We start from the raw sequence: 23,889 nt of genomic DNA on the forward strand, positions 1-23,889 counted from the left end.
CGTCACCCTTTTTTCTTCATGAGATATAGATCACTGGGTCACCCAGGTTAGTCTTGAACTTGTGATCCTCCAGCTCAACCTTCTAAGTAGTTGAATTACAGATAAATACCACACACCCAGCTTCTGGTATCAGTTACAACACTGCCCAAGAGCTACCCTGGTATCTACAACACTTGGTTTATGGAATATGGTGACAGCTAATTAAAAAGAAAACAAAATTTAGACAGGCAGTGGGGGCACATGTCTTTAATCTCAATACTTAGGATCTCTGAGTTCTAGAAACATTGTTTTGAAAAATGAGAAAGAGAGAGAGAGAGGGGGGCCGATTTCAGATTATATACATGATACTATGCTTAGTGCATGCCAACAAAGGGGAAATATTTAAAAATGGAAGTTTAAGGGGAAATAGCATTTTACTCTACCCTTCAACTTAAAAAGTTGCTCTTACATTATCATTCCATTTACACTAAGGTGGTCCATGCTTTAAATTATTATCCCTACTGATTTTGTGATGGGTTAATGAGTAAACGGAAGTGATATAATAGTGTTAAGCAGGGGATGTAATTTAAAAGTTGATAGTAAGAATTCATCTACTGTGGCTAAAACAGACCAGTAATAGATAACTATCTCCAAAGGGGGGGAAATTTAAGAAACATTTACAAAAGTGCACATCCACTAACCACTCATCACACCCCCACACACACCCCAGCAGGCAGACTTCATGCCATGGAGTACATGTAGAGTTGGTCCCCCTCCCACCATGTTTCTGGAGAACAAACCTTTTGACCCACTAGAGCCATTTTACAGGCTTAGCACCCCCTCCATGATTAAGATTTTAAAAGCCCATCTTGTTTTCAGCAGTCTGGTACAAGGTCAATTAGAACTAACAATCTGATGAAGTATTTTATGCTCTGTCTTCATGCTCTTGGGAGTCCACAGAAGGATGCTGTTTCCTCTTCAATTACTCTCAAGCCTACTTTCTGAGACAGGGTCTCACTGATTCAGCAAGGTTGGCTGGCCAGCACGTTCCAGGGATCTAGCAGTCTCTACCTCTCTAATTACAGACATGTATGACCATATGTGGCTTTCTGGGTACTGGGAATCCACACTCAGGCCCTCATGTTTGCATAGCAAGCACTCAACTGAGAGAGCCATTTTCCCAATGCCCTGGAGGAAATACTTTCTATTTAGCTGCATTTGTCTACCTAAAATCCTACGGACATGCTATTAGGCCTAGAACATCCCTCTGAAGTAAATATCAACTTTGTGAAACCAAAAGTCTTACTTGAGATTTTAAGTTTTAGGAACGAACTTAAAGAAAACACGAAGAATCAGATGTTTAAGTCTTACTTTTTTTCCACTGTAAAATAGGCCACTTCTACATATATAAAGAGTAGGTGGAACTTTCCAAGTATACAATCAGAGGAGGGGCTGGAGGGATGGCTCAGCAAGTGAGAACTCTGGCTGCTCTTCCAGAGGACCTGGGTTCAACTCCTATTACCCAAAGGGGAGATCACAACTGTCTGTAACTCTAGCTCCAGGGCATGTGATGGTCACCTTCCTTTAGTTTTGCACGGGTTTTGCATATGAGCAGTGAACAGACACACACTGTAGGCAAACCCCCATACACACACAATGATAAAAACAATTTGAAAAGAACACAAAATGAGAAAACTAAAAGCAGAGATCTGGGTACATGAACATATCCACATACATAAATATACAGTCAATTTCCACATCCCACAAACAGGCTTAATTTACACAGATGAGGTATACATTGCTTAGTGTGTACATCAGCGGTTCACTGGCTAAAACGTTTGGTTAGAATACTGCACTAACATTCAAAGCTACTCTGGTAAAGTCCCATAAAAAAGAAAGACATTCAAAATAAGCACATTCTTCTAACAGCAAAGACTCTTCCTACTTTTTTATTTTGACATCATGATAGTTCCAGAAATTTAAAGTGGAAGATAGCTGTTCAATAAAAGCCATTTCATATATATAATATACAGAAATTATTTTAAAAGTCTGTCATATAACAGATTCATTTGGTGCTACCAAAAACTTACGATACAAATAAACAACTACAAAGGGAACCGTCACTAAACTAAGACACACAGGAACTAGGCTTCATTTCAGGGACCCACATAACCTCTATCATGTTAGAGGAGCCCTGTCCATTTGCCACAGCGTGCATTGTCGTAGTCCCGTTTTTAAAGCAGACGCCCCAGAATCTTTAAGTTTAAAACTGTTCAGGTATAATTCTGTCTGCACACTCAAGAACAATCGTATTCTGATTACATACAATGCTCTCATCGTGCAAAAATGCCTTAGTTAACTGTTTTCTAAGGTCTAATGTCAAATGAACTAATATCAGGCATTTAATGACCAAGCTGTCAATCAGAGGAGGACAGCGATCAAGCTGCTAAGCAGTCCTTCCTGCCACAGTATGGCTACTACTAGATCTGTTTCCTTCATGTATTAGAACTAGCAGGTGCCAAAGTGAGAAGTCACTACTGCAGCAGATGACAGAATATGCAAGAAGAGTTCCTCACGTCCAATAGCCTTTGCCATCCTACAATACAATATTACAACTGCATGTGTATCAGCAGCAGGAGCAGGAAATCAGAGCAGGTTAAGACAGGTATATAAATAAAGGGAAATGAAGATAGCACATGGTATTTAAAACTTTGCCTGAAGTTTGCATAGAGCACGAAGACAAGCAGAGCAGGTATCAGTGCAACTTTAACCTGGACATTTATTTGTGTGGAGGTGGGAATGGGGGAAACCAGTTTGGATAAAAAGATTTTATTCCTTTCGAGCACAAAGAAAATCAACAGGAATTTTAAAGGTCATTGATCAGAAAATGAACAATATTAGAAACCTTTTCAATTAGCCAAAACAAGGTAAAGATAGAAGTTAAATTCTTTCAGCCTAAATATTTATCCATCTATATATCCCACTTTGTGAATAGGCTTTTGATTAAAAGAAGAAATAACATCAAACTACCCCCAAACATTTTATAAGAGGTACCACCATCTAGAAGTGACAAAAATAAATTAGTTTCCCCCATGATATTATTTAATCTCTAAAGCATAAAAAGCTATATAATATCTTATACAAATTAACCAGTGTTTTTACAAAAGTAAAGCAGTTTTGGACTACTAACAGTACACTGTACTTGTGGTGAAATATGAGGCACAAGAATATATGTATTAATTAGGCATTTTCCATCTACTCAGTCTCTATGGTCTTAATTCTTGGCAATATATAACTGGTGTGTATTTTGGTACATGAGTCACAAGTTGTAGAGAACAAGAAGCAGTGTAGTATAGTAACAAGGTTTGTATTTGACAACAACTGCATTGCTGAACATGTTTCTTTTACGAACTTTGTGATTTGTGTTGCAGATGGTCACTTGTAGTAGATCCTGCAAAGATAAAAGGGAGAGAAAAAAAATCAGTATACTTTGCTGTTCTGGTTTGAATATGAAATGTCCACAGGCTTGTGTGCTGAGAGCTTGATTGTACTTGAGAGGCACTAGAAACTTTAGGTGGTGGAGCTGTCCCGGTGGCTATGCTGTGCCCTGGCCCTCCATGGTCACCATGATGCACTCTGCCTCACTACAGACCCACAGTGACAAAGCTGAGCACACGGGGACTGAAACCTCAGACATGTGAGGCCCCCTGCCCCAATCCTCGTCCTGGGTAGTTTCCTCAGGTATTTATCATAGCAAAAACAACAAAAATACCCCCAAAATATGATCAACTCTGAAATGAACTGCCTAAATTTAAAAACTCTTAACCTGGTATGGGTAACATGCAAATATAAAATAATAAACCATTAAGGTATGTTGCTGATGTAGGCTAAATTAGACTAATTTCAAAGAATCTAGAAATACTATTAAATATTCTAAAAGTAGGAATATCTTGTGCAGACAGGGCAAATGGGCCCTTGTGAGTAATCATAAGAGAAAAGTTAAGTGCTCTGGCTCCAGCTATCTGACACTAAACAAATTCACTTTACCTGATAACCGTAAAATACTAACTTCAGAGTCTAAACACCTCTCCATTTATGGAAACAGAAATAAACAGAGGGATGGAGCAAAAAGAAGGAAGCAGAGGGGAAAGAGGAAGGGCAGGAGAGATTAAGGAAAGTAGTAAGTTTTACAGAACATGGAAGCTTTGAAGGTTGGTTAAGAAGTAAAAATCCAAAGAGCAGAAGATAAGAAACCTGTCTAACCCTTACTGTCCAGTTCCCATCCTTATGCACAGTTTTGATGCCATGAAAGTTATACTCTTATGATAGGGTATTTTAATTTCTACTTCATAAGACTTGGAAACTGAGCTAATACAAATATTATACTCTACGGACCTGGGAAAGCACATCTATATATACCGTCTATGGACAAAAACTCCGTTGTGTTTTCAGGAGCTATTAGGCACAGATTAGTGCAGCCTTGGACCTCATTTCAGAGGCTTCTTTACACAGCAGAGACTGCTTAATACGGAGACTCACAACTGGTCAGTGTGCAGAGTGCATGCTCAGAGATGCTCAGCCTTGAATGGGGCATGTGTCTCCATCCCTCAAGGCTCAGGGAACATGGAGGAAGACTGGCAAGAAGCAGAAGCTGGGGAAGACTGCTGTGACACAGTGTCTTCTGGACATGACAGGGCCATTATACTCAGGAATCAAGCAGAGCTGTTTTCTGCATGAGATCAACCCAGTCAAAATTCCAGTTCGGATGGAAGAGAGGAATCACAAGATTCCCCAACTTCTGGCAGAGGAGTAACTGACAGCTCATGGCTGCTGGGGGAGAGTCGGTTTTCTTCAGAGATGTGGGATCTGTTATGTTGCCCATGCTCCAGTCGAACTCAACTCTATGGCATCAGCCTCTCATTTGTATAAATTCAGAACATAGGGACAGGGATTTTTGGTGCGGTAAGATGACATAGGAGGCAGGGAAGCATTATGGAGTGTATGGAGTGACTGACAGGGCCAATTGCAAAGCTCTACTCATCAATGGCAGGGCAGGGGCAAGGCCAAACAGGACTTGCTGAGTCACCTCAATACGGAAGTGACTGAGACCAGTCTCAAAACTCAAGACAGGCTCAAGTTTTTCCTCAAGGCCCAAGCCAGGATCAGAATGGAGCCCAATATCTCCCCCTTTAGTTTTTGCACACACAGGCAGCAGTAACTGGGTTCAGTGGGTTAAGAGAACATTATGATGGAAGGAGAAGTGGTTAGAAGTGGTCTGAGAAGAGTTAGAGGGAAGACTTGAGGAGTGGGTATGACCAAAATACATGCAAAAGTCTCAAATAACAAATTAGAAATGTTTTTCTGAAAAAAAAAAAAAAAAAAAAAAAGCTATTAAGAGAAGGTGTGTGTGTGTGATTTTTTTCCTTTACTCTTTATCCTTATGTTGAGTAAGAAACCTTCGCAGTACATGAGGAATGTTCCTAACTTGTCACCATAGCTAAGAGCTGACAGCAAGTGAAAGTCTGAATGAAGCATATGAGCTATTACTTGAGTACTTAGGGGGTGAGGAAACAAACACTTCAGGACAAATAGGAAACTGTATGTTTGTGAGTGGTCTACCATTGGAGTATACCCCAGTCCATATTTTTGATCAACTAAAAATAGGTAATAGGAGCCGGGCAGTGGTGGCCCATGCCTTTAATCCCAGCACTTGGGAGGCAGAGGCAGGCAGATTTCTGAGTTCGAGGCCAGCCTGGTCTACAGAGTGAGTTCCAGGACAGCCAGGGCTACACAGAGAAACCCTGTACCAAAAAAAACCAAAACCAAAACAAAAAAAAACAAAAAAAAAGTAATAGGAAAAAAAATGACAATTACTAGGATGAAGTTTGTTCATGTTAAATATTGTAATCTAACACTATAATGAGACTATAAATAACTTACTATCTCATATTATTGAATTATCTTATGCCACAAAAAACATCAGCTTATGAGTATAAAGTAAAAGTAGAGAATATGCACTCCATCTCCCATAGTAGGGTAGAACAAGCACTGCATTTCTGAGACAGGCCTTGCTCTGTAGGTCAGGCTGGCCTGAACTCGTAGCAATCCTTCAGCCAAGACTAGTGCTAGATTACATACTACCATACCTGCCTCACATTTGTGAAACAAAGAATAATAGCTGAACAAAAATTGGGGCTTGGGTATACACGTCAGTGGTAGATATATACAAGCCCTGGGTTTGATCCTGTACCTCAAAATCAAATGAAAGAAAATATATCCTAGGAGAAAGTAACTAAGACTTGGACACGTTGGACATGATGGTGGGTACCTGGAGCCCCAGCACTCAGAGCCAAGGGAGGTGGAATTAAGCTCTTGGAGGCTACACAGCTTAGCTTTATCTCAATTTAAATTAAAAATAGAAAAAGAAAAGGAAAGAAAGAAAAAGGAAATTGAAATTCAAAATAACTGTCAATGCAGTAAAGAACTGTCATGGTGGCTAGTGTTTTTCACACCAGTAAGGCCAGCCTGTGTCATGGTATAAGACCATCTCACCAAAACCAAAACCCACAAAAAACAAAGCAAAACAATTTCCTTTCAGTTTTAATACCATGTGTGAGGCCCTGGTTTAATCTTCAACTGCAAAAGCAAACAACAACCAAAAAAAACAGGTAAAAAGTCTTAAGCTTTAATTTAGATTTTCTTGTTAAATAAAATATGACTTCATATAATCAAACTAAAACCCTTACTTACTTAACGCCAAGTAAAGGATGAGAGAAAACAGCAATAACAACCCACCATATAGCATACAGTCTTAAGTTACGGTTATGCATAACATTTATGTTGAAACTGTAGAAACACTGCCACAGTAAAGTCAATCAGCAGAGTGTCCTGCGGGAGTTCCCACAAGCTAAGCAGAGGAAGCACCGTCTTAGGCACTAAGACGCTCAGGCTCAGGCTCAGGTTAGGGCATCTGACCTTGATTTGACTCTTCAATATTCATGCTGTCTCCATCTGCAGTCTCTGCCATTTCTTCATCTTCGTCATCATCATGTAGGTCTTTTGAAATTAACTGTCTGGCTAACTTAATATTCAGTCCTTCGTTGTAATGAAGCTTCCTTTTCATTTCAAACTGCCGCTTCTTTTCTATAAAAGATTTGAAAACTTAGAAGGTCTCCACTGGGGTATTGGGGCAGGCCTGTTCTGAGAGTGAAATTTGCTGTATAATAGTTACACAAATTCATTTAAATGTTTCTATCCGCAGATGACTGTTTTTGTGTGCAATGGCAGTCAGGTAGTTTGTAGTAAGACCATACAGCCTACAAAATCTAAAATATTTACCTTATAAAAATCTTGCTAGTTTTGCTTTATTTAAATGATTCAAGTATACATCATCAATCATTAGAAATTTTGGGAGGAAAATTTAAAGACAGAAGAAAACTTTCCAGCAATAGTTGAATGGGAGGCAAAAGCTAAATTATAATAGTAGGTATGAAGAATGCACAAAGCCTGAAGACACACACAAACAAGATCCAAAAACTAGCTGGTTAATTCTGGGTCAAGAGCTATGCAGAATGTACTCTCATTTCCATGCACCATCCCCTGTACCCCAGGGTTCTTTATGCAGCCCAGGATGACCTACATCTCCTGATGCTTCAGCCTCCCAAATGCTACAGGACTGCACCAGAGCTGGCACATGGCAGAAGGGGGCTGTCTTCTGCCCTCCACCTGAGCATGCACACACATTTGGGCAAAGAATGAATAGTGTGCGAACAAATTGATGAAACAGGTGTGTGTATACCATGCTTCACTAAGAAAAAGCCTCATGATTAAAAAACTGCCATGACTAGAAACATAATTAGTGACAATTTAATACAGCTGCTACATTTTACTAAAAGAACTTCACTGGGTGAGATGGCTCGTGGTTAAGAGCACTGGCTGCTCTTCCAGAGGTCCTGAATTTAATTCTCAGCACCCATCTATAAGGTGATCTGACGTCCTCTTCTGACATATCTATCATTGACACACGGACTCATTTTTCTTCCTTCAATATTTCTAAATCATTGCTGCTTGAACGTACAAGTTCAATACCTGCAGATACTAATGATCACCTGGGTATTTTATATACTTTAAAGATTTATTGTTTAGTCAGGCAGTGGTGGCACATGCCTATAATCCCAGCACTCAGGATGCAGAGGCAGGTAGATGTCTGAGTTCTGGTCATAGAGTGAGTTCATACATGTGCACACACAAGCCTGTGCAAGTGCCTGAGGCTAGAGATATCAGCAGCTTTGACCCATATGACATGGATTGTGGGATCTGAACTCAGGTCTCCCAGAAAAGGTCTCTGACCTAATTTTATCTTGAAAAGATAATATATTCACATGGCTCAAAAAGTATAAAACCCAGCAAGATAAAACATATTCCTATATGGCCAGGGTTCCATGTAAACAAAAACCCACATAAGCAGGAACGTCTTAACTATGCAGGTGCTGTCTGGACCACAAGAACCTCTTTCATTCTGTAATGAGCACTTCTCTAGCTTTTCTTCTAAGATTCTGTTTTCCACAGGACCTATACAGATTTCATTCTATATTTTATCATCTTGTTTCACTGGATACACTTCACTGTTTTTGTTTGTTTTGTTTTCTTCGACACAGGGTCTCAAGTAGCTTGGGATGACCTTGTACTACATAATCGAGAATAAGGGTAAACTTCTGATCTTCCTGCTGCCGCCTCTCTAGGCTGAAATTATAGACAATACAGTTTCTTTGATGCTGGGGCTCAAATTCAGGGCTCTGTGCATGTTAGGTGAGCACTTTCCCAATTGAACTACATCCCAGCCCTGCATTATTACAACCTTAAAACAGAAAAGGCACAGCCAACAAGGCAATCTACCCACTTGAAGATCATTCAAATACTAAATGATACAAAAAGCATTAATTTTTTAAGTATTTACCAAATATCTATTTTTTATCAGTCAGTTAAAAAACACAAAGAAAGGGATATTTGCAAATACTCGGAAGATGGTAATATTTCTTCCACCTGAAGTTCTTCAAATCAGGAAGGAAACACTATTACATAAGAAATTCACACATGTAGAATCCATTTTCTATTGCTTTCTACTTTCCTGCCCACTACTTCTCCAATATGAAGGTAATTTTTCAATCATGCAAATAAAGATGACTAGCACCACACTAAAAGCAGCTGACTGAATAACCTACCTCGCTCTTCAGGGGAGAGGTCATTATCTTCCTCTCCACTGCTTTCTTGCTCCCGAGTCCGATACTTTGGCTCTGAGCCTTCAGCAGCAGCTAATCTACGGAATAATATTTAGGGAGACATTAGTAACTGAGATACTTGTACTATTTAAATGACTCATTTAACTTGAGTCATGATAATGTCCCCAATGATCAATAAACAGACTATATGTAACTGATGAAGACAAAGTAAGAAAAAGTAGGAAGGGATGCAGAGACGGTAAACAGCAAGGATAGCAGAGTGGGTGCGAGAAATCCATCAATAGCAGTAACTTATATTTGCTGTTCTCCCATCTTTACCATGTAGGATATTTACAAATAGCACCATCACACAGAGAAAAATAGATTCAAGTTTTCAGGTATTTGTAATCTTCCCACTTCCTGTGTGGATTGATATTAACTGTGGACTGTAATAACCTGAAAAAAAATCTAGTTAAGGGCTGGGGATCTTACTCAGTGGTAGAGCAAGTATTTAACATGTAGCCCTGGGTTCAACTGTCAGTAAACCCCCAATCCGAGATAAGCTTAGTCCTTCATTTACAAATGTACAAGCAGCACACTAGCAAATGTTTTAGCTTTGCACAGCTAAAACTCCCTATGGGCAGTGCATACTTACTTCTTAGCTAAGATATCTGGAGTCAGGACTTCATTGCCTTCTGAATCACTATAGGCATCTTCATCGTCACCTATCATACTAGAACAACAAGCATTTCTATTAACATGCACATTGTTAAAACGGATACATGATACATGAAATAAAATTAAATTGCTAGAAAATCAAGATTGAAAATACAATTGTACTATTTAATTAAAATTACAATTTATTTAGAGGTTTGCTGTCATCTTTGAGATTTCACTTTAAAACAGTTTGTATTAGATACCGTAGTTAGAGACTTAAGAATGGGCTAGGAAGGTAACTCGGTGGTAGGTAGAGTCCTTGCCAGACATGCACAAGGTCCTAGAGTTCAATCCTCAGCAATAAGAAGAAAGTAAGTTTAACAAGAGGGGGAAAGAATGAGAGGAGAAAAGCAATCACAAAGTACTGAAAACTCAAATTATTTAGAAAAAAATAATTTTCTCTAGATAAATTTTTGTATCCAATGAAACAGATTGACAAATACTACAAAATAACCCATTTGATGGTCTTAAGTGTTATTTTTCTGAGGGAACGGTCTTGCTATGTCCCCAGCTGGCCTCAACTTAGCAATAGGCACCGAGAATGCTGAGCTGGTTTAGAATCTGCACTTATAGATCACCATTAAGAAAGAAATGGTCTAAATGCACAAAGAGTAGGAAAAATAAACTTAGATCCTGTGGTGGTTAATTCTGACTGCCAACTTCACTGGATTAAGAAATGCAAAGAAAGGGCTGGAGAGATGGCCAAGCGGGTAGGAGCACTGACTGCTCTTCCAAAGGACCTGAGTTCAAATTCCAGCAACCACATGGTGGCTCACAACCATCCATGAAACCATCTGTAATGAGATCTAATACCCTCTTCTGGTACATCTGAAGACAGCTACAGTATACTTATGTATAATAATAAATACATCTTTAAAAAATTAAAAAAAAAAAAAAGAAATGCAAAGAAACAGAAGCCAAGTGACCTCTCCTTTGTGGAACTCTGACCCCCCCCCCCCCCCGCAAACCCAAGAGCTTCCCGAGGATCCAGGATTAATCCCTAAACACAGTGAGAATTAGGAGTGCTCATTGCACACTCGCTTCTCTCTCCTACTCTGAGATTTCTGGTGGGCTTATATATAGTTTTTCATATCCCTCTGATTATCTCACTGACTAGCTGATACACTAACAAATCTATGGGAGAGAAGAATCGGGAAGCAAGAGTGCCTAGAGGATGAGTAAAGCACAGTACTGGGTGTGTGTGGCCACACTCGCAGAGTGTCAGATCATGTGGGCTCTGGTCAATCAACAGATGAACCCCTCACAGGATTTAGGATGGCATTGCTAGAGATTTGTGCAAGGAAGGAAGGACCTAGCTGGAGGAAAAAGGTCACTGGTCTCTACTGATTTGCTTTTTGTTTTTGTTTTTAAAGAAAGAAAGCACATGCAGTTGACGAGTGGGAAGGTGGGAGAATCTGGGAGAACTTAAGGGAAAGACTATGATCAAAATTTATCTAATTCTCAAAAAACAAAAATATTTTAAAAAATTCTCTAACACACATTCCCTTTGTGATGGAGTTCTACTCCAAGGACATGGTGTCAAGCAACCATGGACAGACACCATGATCCTTTGAAACCATGAGTCAAGAAAAATAGAAATCCTTCTCATGTTTTTTTCTGCCAGGTACTTGGTCACAACAATATGAAAGCAAGTAATACAGACCCTAAAGCCCTAATTAGTAAGATTTTAAAGTTAATTAGCTTTCCTACAAATAGCTAGTAAAAATTTTGCTCTTGTGTATTATAAAAGTAAGCAGCTTCAATTCTCAAGCCACTGAAGGAATTTTATGAACTCAACTACATATACGTGTGTGTGTGAAGCCCTGCTGGTTTATACATTTATCTATGGAAAGGTGAGCTAATCCCAAGAACATTTAGGATTTGAGCAGAGCAGGGTATAAGAAATATAATTTTTTGACTTTAAAAAAAAAGATTTATTTTGTTTTAAGTATATGAGTACACTGTCACTATCCTCAGATACCATAAGAGGGCATCAGATTATATTACAGATGGTTGTAAGTCACCATGAGGTTGCTGGGAATTAAACTCAGGATCTCTGGAAGAGCAGTCAGTGCTCTTTAACTATTGAGCTATCTCTCCAGCCCTTTTTTTTTTTTTTTACTTTTATAGTAATGTTCAACAGAAAATTCTACATTACAAATGAATTGTGTGTATATATTAAAGAATATAAACTAATATGTGCACTAAGTTTATTACACTCTTAGTTTAACATGATCTTTCTATAAAGAACATTTTTGTTATTGTTAAATAAAATATTTTATAAGATATAAAACAGGGCTGGAGAGATGGCTCAGCAGTTAAGAGCACTGACTGCTCTTCAGAAGGTCCTGAGTTCAAATCCCAGCAACCACATGGTGGCTCACAACCATTCGTAATGAGATCTGACACCCTCTACTGGTGTGTCTGAAGACAACTACAGTGTACTTAAATATAATAATACATTTTTGGGCTGGAGTGAGTGGGGCTGGAATAAGCATAGTCCCTAAATTCAATTCCCAGCAACCACATGATGGCTCACAATCATCTGTACAGCTACAGTGTACTCATATATATATATATATATATATATATATATATATATAAGAAAATAAATCTTTAAAAAAAATTTTAAAAATTAAAAAAAAAAAAGAAAAAAAGAAACAAAACAAAACCAATCTCATGCAAATTTTAAAAGCTGACTGACAAAAGCTGATTTTCTTTAAGATGAAAATCCTGACTTTGGATTCTGGTTTGATACAGGGTTTGAGATATATATTTTAATTACCCTATAATTAATAGGAAAAAAAGGGTATAAACACTTCACTTACTCCTTTTCTCAAATTTCATTATTATTATTCAGTTTCATTATCTGCACCTTCTGTTTCATTCTTTCTTCCTGTCAAGGACTTTAACATTTTTATGTGTATTTGTACTGTTTTTATTAGCATCACATTATCCCGTTAATTTAAAAGATAGCCTTGTTTTGTTGATGTAACTCACACCTGACATTTACAAAGCCCCCGGTAACACATAAACTGGGCATAGTCCTGTAGTTCCAGGATTACAGATGTAGGAAGGAAGAGCAGAAAAGCAAAACCATCCTCAGCTACAGAGCAAACTCAAGGCTAGCCTGGGTTTCATGAAATCCTGCCAACAAAATTATAAAACAAAACATAACAAAACAAAAACATGCACATGATTTACAGATGTAGTCATAATCTCCATTAAGTGTTCTACCTACTTAGAATCTGTACTGTCTCTTAGTGTTTATTATTTTTGTCTCTTTTTGGTTACTGCTCGATAGTATTACTTCACAATTATTTTTAAAATTCTGACACTGTGGCTCATGCCCTTAGCACGCAGGAGGAAGCCAGAGGGCTTCAAGGTCGGCTTGAACTATATGGTAAATTCCAGGTCAGCCCAAAATATGTGTGTTCGTATCTCAAAATAAATAAAAATTCTGAGACTTAACATATCCAAAACACAAATCAGAACTACAGAATCATATAAAATAAAACCACAAAACTTCTATATAGCTTCCCCCTCGCCCATAAACAAAGAAAGCCTCTGCTTTCTACTCAGGGAACTAAAAACCTCATCTTCCTTTCAAAAAGAACTTGGAGCTGGAAAGATGGCTCAGCCGTCAAAAGCGTTTGCTGCTCACCAGGGCCTGAGACTGGTCAGCGCTCAACCAAGCAGCTCTCACCACCTCTACTCCAGCTCCCCGTGATCTGACTTTGGCTTGTAGCCTCCTCAGACACCTTCACACATGATAATACATATACACTACGAGCAATGAAAAGAATGAGGGGGAATTAGTGTGTATCAGCAGCTAACAACCATCTAGGTGTAATAAACATTCACACAGCAATAATGGGAAGTTAGAGTATTCGCAAAAATGGATTCGGGTAGATCATCAACTAGCACTCTAGTAAGAACTGTACGACAGATTTAACGTATCTGCTACTTAGAAAATGTTATCACTAGGAAATGGAAATAAGCCACCAAAGAAAGACTGTGCGTCACGTACTTGTGATATGGGGTGTTTGGCTCGTCTATTTTCATCAAGCCATAGTCTTTGTCAGCGGGATGATATGTTGCCAGGATGTTCATTTCATCCCACTTCTGAGACTTCTTACTGAAATTAAAAAGAAAAAAAGAGCATTTAGTATCCATATTAAAAACAAAGTTTCATAATTCGTATCAGACACTCCAAACACTAATAAATGACATACTTAGACTTTAACTGGCCTACAAAAGTAAAAAGTAACAATTGAAATAAAAGTCTATCTTACTGTTCTATCTTAATAGTTATCTGCGTATTCACACACACACACACACACACACACACACACACACACACACACACACACACAGTGTCTCATTATGTAGGAGTGGCTGACCCCGAACTTGCTATGTAAAACATTCTGGCCCTCAACTCAGAGAGCTGCCTGCCTCTGTCAGTGTATGATACCATACACTGCTATGAAATTTTCCTTAATAAATAAAACCTTATTAAGTTCAGATAGTGCTAAGATCACAAAAATGACAGCTGGGTTGTTTTTTGTTTTGTTCTTTAAATTTTTTTGAGACAAGTGTTTCTCTGTGTAGCCCTGGCTGTCCTGAAACCCAGAGATCTGCCTGCCTCTGTCTCCTGAGCCCTTGAATTAAAGGTGTGCCATCATACCTGGCTTATAGCTTATGTTTTTTTGTTTTGTTTTTAAATCTAGAAAGTAAGTTTGCTAAGAAATAGAATATTCAGTTTACTTGAATGTTAATAGAGTTCCATTTTCAGAATCTTTACAGCATTTGCATGTATTAATTCAACACTTATTTAACAGTAAGACCCCTTCACCCCAGGCCCTGGCAACCATCATCCTCTTTTTCTATGAATCTGACACTCTAGGTACTTCATTCAAGTGAAATCATAGTGTCTATCCTGGCTTACTTCACTTAAGACACTGTCTTAAAGGTCTGTCCATGTTGTAGCATTTGTCAAAATCTCTTTTTCAAAGGCCAGTTAACTGTTCGGCTAACTAAGCATTTTGAGTACAACTTTCCAGTCTCACCCTTAATTTCTTCAAAGGTAAAAACTGGCACAGATACTCACAAGTAAGCTTGAAACTACAGCTCAAAATCTCTTCCACCAGGAAAATCTTACAAGCTTGTAATAAACCAAAGTCTGTGACACATGAGCCATTATGTTTAGGCATAGAAAAATATTTCAAATGCTTTGTTTTTCAGAATCCATCTCATATGGAGGTTCTTCTCAATTTTCAGCCAACCAAATTAAAATGCCACTAATACTCATTAATTGGGTTAGAATTGAGTTAGACTGGGTATGAAGAACTTGATTTAACAGTACTCATTTCCTCAGACCTATGGCCTTCTATCACACCATTTTATTTTTTGGTTTTTCTCTGTGCAAGCCCTGTGTCCTGGAACTTGCTCTGTAGACTAGGCTAGCCTTAAACTCAGAGAGATCCACCTGCCTCTGTCTCCTGAGTGCTGGGATTACAGGCGTACACCACACCACATTAATAGTAACCTTGGGGCAAGAAACCAAGAGATTTCTGTTATCCTCGTCCTACAGTGATAAGACTATCCAGCCTCAGGAACAGAACTCAGGAATCGCTGAGTCAGCTAAAATGATGTCCATGAAACAAATTACAAAACAGCATGCAAACACAAACAATGTGTATGGCAGGGAACAGGCTCTGTAACTGTGAAGAGACTTGTCCTTGTGAAGAATGACCCAAATTCAGTCCCCATCATCCTCATAGTGGATGGCTCACAACCATCTGTAACTCCAGCTCAGAGGATTCAATGCGGTCTTCTGGCCTCCAAGAGTATTGCATGTAATACCTGTGTAAGTACACACACACACACACACACACACACACACACACACACACGCTTGTGAGTATAAAAATGTTTAAGATTTTAAAATCTAAAATCTTGGGTTAAAAAGTTCTAAAGCAAAATTTCACTTAGCATAGTAGAGAATTGAGTTTAGAAAATAAGTTTCAATTGCTTTTGTGCTGGAGCCAAGCTTTAATCCCAATACTCAACAGGCAGAGGCTGGCGGGTCTTTAATTATTATGACTTTGTGTATCTAGAATGGGAGGAGCTAATGTGTAGGGTCAGAGGACAAGCTGAAGAAGTCTGTTCTCTCGTTCCACCTTCATGTGGGATCAAGGGATAGAACTGCTTTCACTCTGAGCCATCTCCAGTTTAAGAACAAATATTTTAAAAACTTAATTAAATTGACTTTCTACTTCTAGCTAAATCTACATTTTCAGAAATTTTGTTTTGCTAAATAGGTACTTTCTGTTTAGAAATCATTAGGAACAAATAATTCAGTCTGTTTATGGACAAATTCCAAGGAAGCCCACAATACAGACTAAGACAGAGATGGCTCAGGGGTTAAGAGGACTTGCTGCTCTTCCAGGGGACCCAGGTTCTATTCCTAGCATCCACATGATTCACATGGCAGCTCACACCTGAAACTCCAGGTTTAGGTAATCCAAGCCCCAGGTTACAGATGTGATATACAAATATACATGCAGGGAAAACATTCATATACTTGAGAAACAAAAATGAAAAAATCTAAAATAACTTTAACTAAAAAAAAAAAAAAATCAAAGCAGAAAAACAATCAAATACTACTAATAAAAAATAATTCATTTATGCTTCCTTCCTGTCTCCATCTCACTATGCCTTTTTACACGGGTTCTGGGAACAAAGGAGATGGCTCAGTGTCTAAAGCATTACTAACTCTGTTAAGTTTAGCTACCTGAATTCAACGTCTAGAACTCATTTAAAAAGAAATAGTCGCAGGTATCTATAACCCCAGCATTTTGTTGACAGATGGAAATAGGAAAATCTTCTGGAAGCTAGTAGAAACAAGAGCAACTGGTCATATACTTCAGAAGGGTGAAAGGTAAGAATGAACTACTGAAAACTGTGAGACCAACAGGGGCATGCGTTCTCCCCCATCCCAACTCCCAAAACTTAGGTGGATATTTGGAGTTTAAGGGTGTATTATCTAATATGAGGGAAGTAAAATCAACTCTCTGTAAATTTATTTTGCAAGGTAATAACAGAAAGAAAAATGTAGAACACAAACAAGAATCACATTTTCTTTTTTTACTTAACTTTTTTTTTTTTTTTTTGGTTTTTCGAGACAGGGTTTTTCTGTGTAGCCCTGGCTGTCCTGGAACTCACTTTGGAGACCAGGCTGGCCTCAAACTCAGAAATCCGCCTGCCTCTGCCTCCCGAGTGCTGGGATTAAAGGCGTGCACCACCACGCACGGCTTTACTTAAAATTTTTTAAAGTGATTTATTTTATCTTTTCTTTCTTTCTTTCTTTCTTTCTTTCATTCTTTCTTTCTTTCTTCCTTCCTTTCTTTCTTTCTTTGCCTGCATATATGTCATGTATGTATGTGTGAGGAGGGTGTAAGATCCCCTGGAACTGGAGTTACAGTCGTGGGCTGCTATGTGAATGCTAGGAATTGAACCCAGGCCCTCTGGAATAGCAGCCAGTGCTCTTAACTGCTGAGTCATTCTCTCTAGTCCCAAATTACATTTTCTTTTCTTTTTTTTTTTTTTAAAGATTTATTTATTTATTATATGTAAGTACACTGTAACTGTCTTCAGACACTCCAGAAGAGGGCGCCAGATCTCGTTACGGATGGTTGTGAGCCACCATGTGGTTGCTGGGATTTGAACTCTGGACCTTTGGAAGAGCAATCGGGTGCTCTTACCCACTGAGCCATCTCTCCAGCCCCCCAAATTACATTTTCTTTTTTTTTTTTTTTTTTTTTTTTGGTTTTTCGAGACAGGGTTTCTCTTTATAGCTCTGGCTGTCCTGGAGCTCACTCTGTAGACCAGGCTGGCCTCGAACTCAGAAATCCGCCTGCCTCTGCCTCCCGAGTGCTGGGATTAAAGGCGTGCGCCACCACGCCCGGCTACATTTTCTTAAGTTTAAGAATAAAAGTAGTTGGGCAGTGGTGGCTCACACCTTTAATCCCAGCACTTGGAAGGCAGAGGCAGGTGGATTTCTGAATTCGAGGCCAGCCTGGTCTACAGAGTGAGTTCCAGGACAGCCAGGGCTATACAGAGAAACCCTGTCTGGAAAACAAAAACAAACAAACAAAACCAATAAAAGTAGTAAGTATAATCCTAGTACTCTAAACCACTAATAATTTGGATTTTTTTTTGCATTTTCTTTCTACTCTGTATCTTAAAATGATGTGATATATATATATATACATATATATATATATATATATTTTAAAGCACATTTATACTGATATAAGCTATATATATCATAATAAGATACTTTATCTTCTTTTTGCTAGAAGTTAGATAATGTTAGGTATTTAGATGTAATCTAACACATTTAAGACGGTAGAAACACGTATCTTCATATATGCTACTTGCTAATGGTTTTAGGATAACTTGCTAAGAGAGCCTTCTTTTCAGAAGGGTTCTTACTGTGCTGCCCACACTGGTCTTAAGCTTATAGATTCAAGTGATCCCTGTGTTAGCCTCCCAAACAGATGCAATTCTAGGTGTGGGCTATTATATTTGGCATACAAAAATATTTTGTGTGAAGAAGACTGTGTATAATGCCACCAATAATTACCAAACCATGGCTGTGGCTGGGTATTTGTGCTTTTCTAACTTGCTGAGGATAAAGTAGTGTGTAACGGCTGTTCTGTGTGTATCCCTCATTATCTAATAACACGACGCGACTTACTTTACATGTCGGAATTGTTTGCATCCTTTGCACAGCAAATGCAAAGCACATTACACATAAAAGTTGAATTGACCTGATCTATAACTACAATACATCTGAATCCTAACTTTTTCCTGTCTGTTTTGCATTTATTATGTTTTACTTTAAATGGAATTCAAAGTTATACTAACCTTCATTTCCTTAGTACAAAATAATGAGGAAAAGAAATCTTAGAAATGTTCACATTCAAATACAAGAAAGATTATCTTGAAAATGGGGAGCAGGACACTAAAATTAAGAATACAGGCCCCAAAATTGCTAATTCTTAAGTAGAAAGCAAATGAAAAGAAGAAACTGTCAATAGAGACAATGTACATGGAAATTAGTATCCCTGCCATTTTAAAGTAATTAATGTGAGTGGCAGAGTAACAAAACCCAAGGAACAAACCTGAATTCAATTAAAATATCATCATGAACTACATGACATTTTCTGGGTCACAAATTCCACAGACAAAAATTAAGGGTACCAGGAAATGACAGCCTGTGATGGCCAAGGCACTTGCTAATTTCAGTTTCGCCCTCCCTCTCGGTGACTGGTTTGCAGACTGTTTAAATCTTGTCCTGTACAGTACGTCTTACTTTTACTTTGTTGGTTCCAATGTTGTCATCTCAAGGACCTCCCAGTACTTCTTGCTGCTTCTCCTGGCATATTTCATACTTTTGGCTGTGCTCAAGAGTGGCCAGCTGAGTTTTGCTTCAAAGAATTTAACTTTTTTTTTTTTTTGTTGTTGGTTTTTTGAGACAGGGTTTCTCTGTGTAGCCCTGGCTGTCCTGGCACTCACTTTGCAGACCAGGCTGGCCTCGAACTCAGAAATCCGCCTGCCTCTGCCTCCCGAGTGCTGGGACTGCCACCACGCCCGGCAGAATTTAACTTTTAATTTCACACTTCAATAAACAGTTGTCTTTTTAAATAAAGATTCAAGACTTTGAAGCCTGAAACCACAATTAAAATTAAGCCAAGACTTAACAATAAAGCAAACAAATGGTAAGTTTTAGGAAATAACCTTTTTATTTTAATTAGCTTTGACTTTTTAATACTCCATATTCTTGAGTAGACAGAAAGACAATGTTAGAGTAGAGCATAATTATATCTTAAATTATATCAGTGGAATTCAAGCACCTTGGGGGGGGGGGTGTGTGTGTGTAAGAGAGAGAGAGACAGTCAGACAGAGACAGAGAGACAGACAGAGACATAGCCTAGACTGGCCTTTAACTGGCTATGCAGCTAAGGATGACCCTGAATTCTCACTCATATCTCCCCATCTCCCAAGTGCTGAAAGTATATGTGGGGGCCACTGTCCCTCTCTCAAGTGCAATTTTTATCTTTTTATTCTTTTTGGTTTCTCATGACATGGTTTCTCTGCGTAACACCCTTGGCTGTCCTAGAACTCTCTTTGCAGACCAGGCTAACCTCTAACTCAGAAATAAGCCTGACTCTGCCTCCAGAGTGCTAGGACTAAAGGCGTGCACCACTACATCCAGCTTAAAGCACAGTTTTGCTTTTTTGTTTGTTTGGGTTTTGGAGACAGGGTTTCTCTGTGTAGCCCTGGCTGTCCTGGAACTCACTCTATAGAGCAGGCTGGCCTCCAACTCAGAAATCCGTCTGTGTCTACCTCTCAAGTGCTAGGATTAAAGCACCACTGCCCGGCAGAGTTTATCCATTTTTAATTAACGCCCTAAAACTAATACCTGACAAATGTTATCTGAGGAAACTACTCAGTGGAATAGTACTAATTCAATCAAAAGAAGAAAATAAGAGCATATGCCAAAGATGCATGTGCCTGTTGTCCTTTATCTTTAGATGTAAAGGCAGGGGAACTGCAATTTCAAGGGTAGCTTGGGTTATATAGTAAGATTTTTTTTTTAAGGCAATAAATCACTAAAACCAAACAAATCTCCAAATAACAATTTGATTAGCCTTGAAAAAAAAAGAATAAAAATACCAAAATGCTAAAGACTATTAGAAATAACAACCTAAAATTTACAAACCTCACTTTACCTATACATTGTCCTTAAAAATCAACAAACCTTTGTACCTGTGTGTATGGGGGCAGGAGGGAAGAACCCTGGGTGTAGGTGTAGATCCATCCCTTCTTTGCTTGAGACTGCATCCCTATCTTTTTTCCCAAGCTTCTGGGAGTCAAGGATTCTCTTGTCTCTGCCTCCCATCTCCCTGTATAAATAACTTCTGTGATTAGATTATAGATGTGCACGCTCTCCTCTGGTTTTACGTTGGTTCTGTAGTCAAACCTAGGTTCTCACACATGCCCAGCAATTGCTTTATCGATTGAGCCATCTTCTTCAGCCCCTATATTCAGTTTTAAGTACTACAACCAATAGAGTATGCACGAATTATGAAGCCATATTTGATGTGTTTGAATTTTTCCTTAAGACAACTCTCTGTAATTAATTGCTATAGATAATTCCCTCCAGTAAGTGCAGGCAGGTGAGAGGGATAATGATGAAGTCATTGCATTTTACATGATAAAGGCATGTAAAAGGTACATTTCACTTTACTTGCAGGTTCTCTATTTGGGAATTTCCTTCCTGGAATCCTTCTAAACACCAATACTGAAGGTAGTTTAGTGGATGCTCAAAGCCATCAGCAGAGCAGGAGAGTTTAACTGTTGTCAGCAGGGTCCACTGTGGCAAGGCTCTGCTCGCTGTTTGCAGCTCTCGCACTATTAGTTATAACTACTAAATACATTCCTGAACTCCATGAACAAAAGGATGAGTTGCATTGTCCTTCTGATACATGTACGTCACATACTTTATACAGTGTGTGTCTTCCTTTCCCTTCCCTTTGCATGTCGGGGATCAAACCGAGGGACTTGTATATGCAACTACACATATACAATAACGTAGTGTCAGTGCTATAATTTCTTTGCTTTACAATTTTTCAACAGCTGATTATGAAAAGGCTTATCTTTTACCAGTTGGAACCTCACACACATCAGTAACTTTAATGAGTTAGTTTGGTAGTGCCGGTGAACTAGGGCTGCTACACTCAAGGCAGTCAGTCAACTAGCTTATAAAATCCTTTTGAAGTGAATCTGCCCTGCCAGGAACTCTTTCAGAAGAAGCAATTTACCTAATGGAGTCAGTCTCATTCACTGGCATCCAAGAGGAAAAAAACAAAACAAACCCAGGACCCACATGTAAATCTCAGGCAAGCATGGGAATCAGAAGAGGCTAACCTATAGAACGGTGCTCTAGATTACAGTGCATCAAATCTGAGAATGTGTGGAAGTAGAGGGCGCAGAAAAATTAGACATTTGGTAGTTGGAAAAGAGCTGGCCCCGTTCCTGCTGCTTAATACTCAAACTAAGTTAAGTGCCTTCTGAACTTACAGATCTTCATCTTGCTATTGTGTGTTGGCATTCTGTTTTTCCCATGACCCACAACCCGTCAAATCCCTTTAAGGCAGTTTACTCCAAGTACAGTTGGAAAACTGTGAAGGAAGTCAAGAGTCAAACTCAAAGAATGGGGGTGGGAGTGTTGTTGTCTCTGCCAGACACAATCTAAGTTGAACCCGCAAAAGGGATTTTCTCCAAATTTCCCATAAACTTGTTTCCAGCTAGTTACTCTTACAATTCCAAATTAGATCTGTAATATAGGAGTGCCCTGGTTCTAATAGTCAGGATTTCACAGCATCCTCATTTTAGTACCTCTACTAAAAATTCCAGTAACCTTTCTTAAGCCTTATTTCTGAATGCAAGACTTATTATATTTTTAGTAACTCCCAACTATTCAAGGCCCCCTTACTGTCTGACCCACTGGTATAGTTAGTTATACCCTAGACATTGTACTGTCACATTATTTTCACTGAACACTGAACCCTGGGTAATTTCTCTGTAGCCAGGATACCTCTCTGTTTTTCAGACTGGTATATTGTTCCATTATACAAATGTGCCATAATTAATATTTCACCAGTTCTCACTAATGGACCTTGGGCGGTTTCCAGGTATTTACTAATACACAACGCTTTATGTCAATGTCTCAAGTTGCTTCTCTCTGAAGTGTTGCGTTTAGATATGCAAACCAGGATCCAAAACTAGACCCAAACTCTAGCTGCAGGTACAAAAATACTTAGCAATAGTAACTTTCCACTAACTACAAATGAGTGATTTTAAAACTTGGTTTCATTTAGTGCAGATGACAGACCAGGTACTGAGAGATGAAGGCGGTAAAGCGCCTATTGGAGAAATGTGTTTGTTGCTGGTTGTTTTTTTAAAAAATTTGATCTCATTAGCCTGAACCTAGACTGAAATTTATGGGCAAAAAAGAAACTCCTTTTGCCGAAGGCTTTTACCTACTTTGGCTTAGGCTATGGGCAAAATAATAAAAGCTTAACAGTTAAAGCTTTGAAACTTCAATCTGATTCCTTAGCGTTCCCAAGAACACGAAGTTCAAAAGCCAGGCTTCAAATGTGCACATGTACTTAAAAAATAAAACGCGACAAACGCCACCGCCTCTGGCGGCTCCGGCCCCGCTCCACCCCGCGGCCCGGGGGGCAGGGCTGAGGCCGGCTCCCCGCGGCCGCCGGTCCTCCGGGAAGGCGAGGCTTCCAGGCCGGCCTCCCGGCTCTCCCTCACTCACCTCAGTTCCTCTTCGACGATCGGGCGGGGCTGTTCGGCCGAGGGCACCACCGGGGGAGAAGCCGTAGAGGTCTTGTTCTTCAGGATTCCCTTGATGGGCCGGTGCGAGGCCGTCGAGGCCGCCATGGCCGGTCGCTCCGGCTGCCGGCTCAGGGTCGCTGCTGGCGTGGGGTTCCGGAGGAGAAGGGATGGGCACTGCAGAGACCCTCCAGGCAGCCGTGGAGCCCAGGCCGGGCTAAAGCAGCCGCACCCGCTGCCGCGGAAACCACGACCGGCGTCTCCGTCACGACACAATGACCGCAACGCCACAGCCGACGCCGCGCGGCGGGCGGCCCTTCGCCGCCGGCAAAGTAGCCCGCGGCCCGCGGAGGAGGCCGGCCTAGTGCCCCAGCGCGGGAGCGACGCGGACGCCGAAGCCAAGCCCGGCCCGCCCTCTCGCGATATCTAGGGCGGGGCGGGGCGAGGACAAAGCCGGCCTTCGCGTCCCGCCCCTCCGCGCCCCGCCCCGCCCCTCCTCTGTGTTAGGCCGGCTCAGTCCTAGCCCAACAAGTGTGTGAACCTTCAGTGAGAGACC

At 39.8% G+C, this 23,889-nt stretch overlaps 1 protein-coding gene across 1 annotated transcript; it reads right to left on the reverse strand.

The window, feature by feature from the left end:
• Nucleotides 1-230: 230 nt before the first annotated feature.
• Ppp1r2 (protein phosphatase 1 regulatory inhibitor subunit 2) lies at nt 231-23,741 on the reverse strand. Its single transcript, XM_021185146.3, has 6 exons — nt 23,317-23,741; nt 13,945-14,052; nt 9,853-9,930; nt 9,201-9,295; nt 6,955-7,122; nt 231-3,430 (listed from the first exon to the last, which is right to left on the reverse strand). The coding sequence occupies exons 1-6, from the start codon at nt 23,439-23,441 to the stop codon at nt 3,384-3,386; spliced, it is 621 nt and encodes a 206-aa protein (XP_021040805.1). The 5' UTR covers nt 23,442-23,741; the 3' UTR covers nt 231-3,383.
• Nucleotides 23,742-23,889: the final 148 nt, after the last annotated feature.

This window comes from Mus caroli, unplaced genomic scaffold (genome assembly GCF_978045245.1).
Source record: "Mus caroli unplaced genomic scaffold, Mus_caroli_1 scaffold_17, whole genome shotgun sequence".
Classification (NCBI taxonomy): Eukaryota; Metazoa; Chordata; class Mammalia; order Rodentia; family Muridae; genus Mus; species Mus caroli.

What these genes read in the sequence shown, in the direction of transcription:
- Ppp1r2 (XM_021185146.3), bottom strand. Translation starts at nt 23,441, where the DNA reads ATGGCGGCCTCGACGGCCTCGCACCGGCCCATCAAGGGAATCCTGAAG. An exon ending in ATCGTCGAAGAGGAACTGAG is followed by an intron (nt 14,053 to 23,316) that starts GTGAGTGAGGGA and finishes TTTTAATTTCAG; the next exon opens with TAAGAAGTCTCAGAAGTGGG. An exon ending in CCTCTCCCCTGAAGAGCGAG is followed by an intron (nt 7,123 to 9,200) that starts GTAGGTTATTCA and finishes AATCTTTTATAG; the next exon opens with AAAAGAAGCGGCAGTTTGAA.